The sequence below is a fragment of the Coenobita brevimanus genome, chromosome 99, assembly GCF_032717465.1.
Source record: "Coenobita brevimanus isolate Jiangsu-jjx chromosome 99, ASM3271746v2, whole genome shotgun sequence".
Taxonomy (NCBI): domain Eukaryota; kingdom Metazoa; phylum Arthropoda; class Malacostraca; order Decapoda; family Coenobitidae; genus Coenobita; species Coenobita brevimanus.
In genome coordinates this window covers 17,912,758-17,920,257 of record NC_137052.1, presented here as the reverse complement: position 1 = coordinate 17,920,257, position 7,500 = coordinate 17,912,758, and the positions used below count along the sequence as shown (strand labels likewise).

General features: G+C 40.5%; 1 protein-coding gene across 1 annotated transcript in view; it reads right to left on the bottom strand.

Moving 5' to 3' along the window:
* LOC145414446 (uncharacterized) overlaps positions 1-7,500 on the bottom strand; it is a 59,172-nt gene that overhangs the window by 34,298 nt on the left and 17,374 nt on the right. The window contains exon 2 of the mRNA XM_080284002.1: positions 50-193. Coding sequence (XP_080140128.1) covers positions 50-193 — 144 coding nt within the window. The remainder of the gene's footprint in view (positions 1-49; positions 194-7,500) is intronic.

Here is a 7,500-nt window from a genome sequence, read left to right as displayed (position 1 = left end):
GAGAGAGAGAAGAAAGCTAACTCTAAAATCTGTAGGCTAGATAACTTACCGATAGTCCAGGTGGGCTTGGGGTACCGTCCCTGCCTGGTGGTCCTGGGGGTCCCCGGGGCAGGTGTTTTTGTAACCTGATCAGTATTGCAGTTGTGTTGCAGCCACACCCACCACCAACACTCAGCTCCTCCTCCCACTCACCCTGTACCAATAATAATAATAATAATAATAATAATAATAGTAATAATAATAATAATAGTGCGGTAATAAATAGTAGAAATAGTAATAGGAGTAGTAGTAGTAGTAGTGGTGGTGGTGGTAGCAGAAGTAGTGGTAGTAGTAATATGGTGGTAGTAGTAATGGTGGTAGTAGCAGTAATAATAATAATAATAATAATAATAATAACAACAATAATAATAACAGTAATAATAATAAACCTTGAATCGTTGCATTTAAGAGCGTGCAGAACTAAAGCAACTGTACTGTTTTCATTCCATCGTTCAGTTAGTATCGCATTTAGAACCCCAGGCTCATCTGAACCTGAACTCGGTGGACTGCAGGCTGAAGTTAATCCTCCTGCAATGCACCATTCTCCTTTCGTGGGATAGGAGGGGAGTTGAGGGACGTTTGTATAACCGGGCAGTGGAGCCGCCCGGTTATATCAGTGCCACCACATGAGGGCGTCCCCAGATTGAGACGACAAAGCGTTTTCACTTCTCATGCTCAGAATTTTAACTATAATCCTTTCACTTTAACCTGGCCCAGAGTTTCGTCCTTTAGCAGTTTATTTCACGTAGCTTAGTGGAAGAAATGGACAGTGCTACGGCTCTACTTCATTTCCATGGCACTTCTTCGTGACTATTATCATATTCTGGTGTTAATCTCTTGTTACAACTCAGCATGCAAGGTGGAGAGATGGGAATTTTAGGCCAGGTTAGAGTAAAAGGAGTATAGCTTCATGATCAAGACACAAGCCTCTGAAGCAGCCATTGAAACCAGAATCTCTCTCTCTCTCGCTCTCTCTGTATCTACCTATCCGTTATTGTATCCATCCATCTATCCATCCGTCTGTCTACCTATCTATCAGTATGTTTATCTGTGACATCTATCTATCTATCTATCTATCAGTCTGTATACACACATAATTCGTTTTCTAAAGAGTAGCTATTTGTAGTGACAGTTAAAAATATTCTTAACTAACCCTCAGCATAATTTCCCTAACCTGAATTATAAATATCTCTAGGTTTCCAGAATAAGCTTAGTATTACGTCATCAGACTGAAGGGGTTAAGCTTTTTTTTTTTTTTCAATGTTGTCCTGTATATTTGACCAATTTTTAAATATATAGAGCTAAAAAACAAGAAGGAGGGGCACTTCTTCATGACTAGCACCCTGTTTTAGCTGATCTATTGCTTAAACTCAGCCTTCATGATTGACGGTAATTTTAAGCCAAGTTAGAGGAAAAAGGAAAGTCAATATATATATTTTTTTCATTAATTTTTCCGCCCATAAAGGAGATAGAAAAAAATTGATAGAAAAAAAATAGTTTATATGCTAGTTTAAAGCTTTGTATTTTGATTTCAGATGCAAGCAAGTTCTTTATGGCTTGTAGAAAACGTACACACACACACACACACACACACACACACACACACACACACACACACACACACACACACACACGAAGCGATCACATGCACTTTCCTGTGTCGAAAAAGCAGAAGCAGACAGAAAACTATCTATCTATCTGTCTATCTAGCTATCTATCTATTTATTACGTCCTTCAGCAGCAGGCAACATCACTGCTAAATTCACAGAGCGACAGGTGTGCAGAGAAATCAAGGTGTATAATTACCTTACTCGCAAACAGGCCGGAAGTCTGGAAAAATAATATATGTATTATATTTATCTTCCTGTTATGTAGTGCAAGGAAACATACTCCCACTCTGTTTATGTGTGTGTGTGTGTGTGTGTGTGTGTGTGTGTGTGCGTGTGTGTGTAGATAAGCAAGCCCTAAGTCTGGAAAAATAAAATGCTTAAGTATAATATCTTCCTGTTATTGATTGCAAGAAACACTCTCACTCTGTTCGTGTGTATGTATGTATATTTGTAGGTATGTGTCTGGAAGTATGTAGGCCTATGTACTGTATGTATGTATATATGTATGTGTGTAAGTATGTAAGCCTGTGAATGTATGATTGTGTGTATGTATATTTAAATGAATGTATGTATGTGTTCCTCCATGGTATATGCAAACAGACCTTTGGTATACATAAATACCTTTATATACGCATATTAAAATAGAGTATATATGAGAGAGGAGTGTGTGAGGTGGGAGGAGGGCAGTGAAATGGCAGGGGACAGGGCGATATGGAGGCGATTTGTTTGTGGTCACCCCTTACGGGATTAAGGCGTCTGGCTACAGATAGATGAAGTGTGTTCCCTTGACTGTTTTTTCTCTCGTAATAATTAGAACACTGGGATAATTATTATATTTGTATTGATTGACGTGTAGGTTTTAGAAGGTTCGGAAAAATACTGAACTTTGTTATTCAGTGTAAAACAGATAGGTTCAGTGCGGATTTAATTATAGTTTTTTATCCATCTATCTGTGTCTCTATCTGTGTGTGTGTGTGTGTGTGTGTGTGTGTGAGAGAGAGAGAGAGAGAGAGAGAGAGAGAGAGAGAAACCATTATTCAAGGCAGCTCCCAAATTAAGCACTTTTCAACCCCTCCCCGTCCCCCGAAAGGAAGATGGCGATTATTTACTTATTATTTATTTACATCCAGTCTAATTTAACCTTTTGGATAGACGATTTCAACTGAGGGAAATCTTACATCTTAGGAATAAATCTAAGTGCCATGGGGAGCTTCGTAACACCTCTTCCTTAACGATTTATTTTGCATATTACTCCTTAAAGTTCTGTTGCTCTTTGTTTTTGCCTTTTTAATATCGACATAGTTTGTATCGGGAAGGTATAACGCTGTAGGGTGATGAGGTGCAATGTGCAGGATGAGTCGCAGAGGAAGAGGCGTCACGAAGCATTAGAATAAGGCAAAGGGTGCTGAGGATAAGACAAAGGGTGCTGAGGTTTAATATACAGAATGAGTCGTAAAGGAAAACGTGTCACGAAGCATTAAAATAAGTCAAAATGGTATCCTCGCCCCTCACGTGTTTCCCTTATAACTCAGCCTATACTGTACTCTTAAGGTCCCGTCCACACCGAATGCTTGCTGTTGCGTGTGCTTGCTGGCGGGATTTTTGCGACGCTGTAGCCCATAGAAGTTACAGTAAGGCAGAGGCGATGATGAGGAGCCTACACGTGGTAGCATTGTGTGCGTGGAGCGAAGCATCTGCGGCGTCCACCCAGGAGCCACTCTCCTTATATATTTCCTTTGACCTGGCAATGTGCTGTCCACCATAAGGGGCACCAGTTCCTTACACGGTGTATGTACTGTACTATACCTTTTGGATGACCCCACAGAAACATTTACTTTCCTGTGGTCGATGGGTCTGCCCGCCCATACAGACCATGGTTAAGCAACAACAGTGATGCAAAACTCCCGCCCGCGCCAGCACGCATTTGGTGAGGACGAGCCGTAAGGATCGTGTGCTCGTTAGTCATGGAGGCTCCCTAGCACATTTTCCTTACCGATTTATTTACGGTATGTATTTTTCATCTTAATATATCCCTGTATGTTTTTTACTCAATATATTTCGAGAGAAAAATAATAGGAAACATACAAAAGATTAACAAACTGGGGTACGGAAAATCAGTCAATCAGGAAAGGGTGTTAAGGCCGGGTTGCTGTCATCTAAGGGAACTGGGTCACTCCACCGTGAATACTAAATCCTGGCAGCGTGAAATTTGATGAGCCTTGGTGATCAGATGGGAATGAGTCTCCTTGGTTACTGATCAGATTTACCTCCCCATCTGACCCCACCTGGTCATCAACTGCGGCAGGTGTAAACAAACCAATTATAGAAAGCTTCCTTAGTAGTAGTAGTAGTAGTAGTGGTGGTGGTGGTGGTGTTGGTAGTAGAATGGTAGTAGTAGTAGTAATAGTAGTAGTAGCAACCCCAGGCCGATCTGAAAGTGAACCCGGTGAAATGCGGGCCAGAGTCTCCCACAGTCCACCATCCTCATTTCGGGGGATAGGGAGGGGGCTGAGGGACGTTTGTATAACCAGGCAGCTCCCCCGTCCAGTCACACCGGTGCCACCACTTGAAGGCGTCCCTCTCTTAGCCTCTGTACAAGACAAAGATACGGACCCACAACCCCACATCGATCCCTCACTGCCGTATCATTCCTTTCTCAAAACAATGCCAGGTGAAAAACTAACATTTTTTTCCTATTTTTCCTTGGCTTTTTTATCCTTTCTTTCATTCTTTTTCTTTTTTCTTTCATTATTCTTCTTTTCTCTTTCTTTTTTGCATCTTTCTTTAATTTTCCTTTTTTTTTTTTTCCCCTGCATCTCCACTCTCTCGTCCCCATTCTTTCTCCCCCCTTCCTTCTTCCCTTCCTCTCCCCTCTTCCCTCACCCTCTCTCTCTCTCCCCTTTATCCTTCCTTTCCCCTTCCCTTCATTCTCCCTCTCCCCTTTCCCCACCACTTTTCCCCTTCTATCCCCATCACCATCCCCTTCCCCTCTCCCCAAACCCTACCCTTGTTCTCTTCCTCCTTACTTCTCCCTCCCGCATGCCCTTCTCTTCCCCTCCTCCCCTTCCCCCACTTCCTCTTCTCTTCCCTCTCCCTGTCCCCCTCCTCACTCCTCTTTCCCTTTATCTTCCCCACACCCACCCCTCTCTTCCCATCTCTCGTCCTCTCCTCCTTCCCCACCTCTCCCCCTTCTCTTCTCCTCTCCCTCTCCCGTTCTCTTCCCCTCCCCCATCCCACCCCCTTCTCTTCCTCCTTTCCCTCTCTCACTCCCTCCCTTCCCCTCCTTCCCGCTCCGCACTCGTTCCCTTGCATCTTCCCTCCCGGTATCACTTAATTGCCCTGTGATTATGTTCTTTAACTACCGGTGTGTCTTTTGAAGAGAGAGAGAGAGAGAGAGAGAGAGAGAGAGAGAGAGAGAGAGAGAGAACCGGTATGCGGGATAAACACGTCTCCATAACAGCCTGCTATACCTCGTTCACTTCAACTTGGCCTAAATTGCCTTCTAACCATCTACGATACTGAGATGTAACAGTATATTAACGGTACATTATGGTGCTAGTCACGAAGAAGAGCTGTGGAAATGAGATAAGACCCGTGTCACATTGCAACCCCAGGTTCATATGAAATGTAAACCCAGTGGACTGCGGACTGAACTTGAACCCCTTCTGCAGTCCACCATCGTCCTTTTGGGGGATAGGGAAGAGGGTGAAGGACGTATATTTTAAAATAAGGTAGTTCAGCCGCCCGGTTATATTGCCACCACGTGAAGGCGTCCCTCCACCACCACCACCACCACCACCACCACCACAACCTCCTCCTCCTCCTCCTCCACCTAATTGTATACTACTAACCCCGTCAGTCAGAGGATTTGTAACTTACTTTGGCTGATTCTACACGTCTTTCATTTTACTTAGAAGGGGTAAAAGTCACGAAGAAGTGCAGGAATTGCGAGAATAGAAAAAGGGAAAAGGGAAATATTACGAAGAACTTACACGAGGGAGGGAAAAAATCACAGAGGTGCAGGAATGGCGAGGGTAGAAAAAGAGAAAATGACGAATCAATACACGAGGAAGACAGAAAAATCACGAAGAAGTGCAGGAAAAGGGAAGAAGTGAAAAGGAAAAAGATCAAGAAAAATGCAGGAACGACGAAGAAGAAGGAAAGGAGGGAAGAATTAGCGAAAAAAAAAAAAAAAGAAGGAAAAGAAAGGATATAAACACAAGACCCGAAGGACGAAGAAAATGGGAGATGGTGAACAAGAAACATAATAGTGACGGAGAAAAGAGAGGAGGAAAACGAAGAACAAGAGCAGAGAAAAAAAGAACATGGAATAAAGGTCACGAAATACATGTGACGTAAAAAAAGGGGGGAAAGGAAAAAATATATGAATGACAAATGGGAAAATTATATGAAACAAGAGAAAATGAAAAAAATGAAAATATAAATGACAAAAATGGGAAAATGAAAGAAATGAAATATGACAAAAAATGAAAATGAAAAAAAAATATATATAGGAAATGAAAAAATATAATTGACAAAAATGGGAAAATGAGAAAAAATGTCAAAATGAAAAAAAAAAAAACGAAAAAAAGATATATGATAAAAACTGGAACATGAAAAAATGTAAATGACAAAAATGAGTAGATAAAAATGAAGACAAAAATGAAAAATGAAAAAATGGGCAAATGAAAGAAATGAAAAAAAATATGACAAAAATGGAAAAGATATAAATGACAAATGGGCAAATGAAAGAAATGAAAAAAATATGACAGAAATGAAAAAAAGATATAAATGGGAAAATGAAAGAAATGAAAAAATATGACAAAAATGGAAAAAATAAAACAAGAAGAGAAATGGCAAATGGGAAAAAAATGAAAAACATGTAAAAGACAAAAATGAAAAAAAAAATAAATAAAAATGGGAACATGAAAAAAATATAAATGACTGAAAAATGGGAAAGAAAAAATACAATAGTGCGATGGAAAAGAAAGAGGAAGAAATTTGAAGAAATACTAGAATGACGAAGAATTTGGAAAAATAAAACGGGGGAAAAATGAAGTAAAAAAAAAAAACAAAAAAAATATGGTATCATTATCATCATCATCATCATCATCATCATCGTCATCATCATCGTCATCATCATCATCAGAGTACGACCACTATAACATCAGAATGAGAGAGAGAGAGAGAGAGAGAGAGAGAGAGAGAGATTTCTTTTGTTGTGTTTCCACCGAGGCGGCAACACATGGCACATTCACATCGACTGTTTGGATCCTTCGTCCCACAGTCAATACTCGGCCCTTCCCATCGATCAATACCGAAGTCTCCCATCCATCCACCCGCTCTCACCCAGTTTGCACAAAATAAACATTCGATTTTAGCGCCATTTTAAATCATTTCATTTCCTGCAGACTTTCCTTTCATTGAGTTGCTACGATGTTCATTTTTATATAAAGTTTGGGTTATTATTCATTATTTTATATATATATATATGTATATATATATATATATATATAACATTGGCGTGGTACAAACGATGATGTTAAAATTACTTGAATGACGTACTGGAGCGTACCAGGTAGGAGTAGGTAAAATAAATCGCCATGAAAGAGGTGCTACGAAGCCTCGTATGCTACTTATTAGAATACGATGTACTTAGTAGTATTGGTATACTGGTGGTGGTAGTAGTATTAGTACTAGTGGTGGTGGTATTAGGAGTAGTAATGGTGGTGGTTGTGGTGTTAGAAGTAGTTGTAATAGTAGTAGCAGCAGTAGTGATGGTGGTATTAGTAGTGGTGGTTGTGGTGCCTGTGGTAGTAGTAGTTGTAGTAGTATTAATAGTAGTAACGCA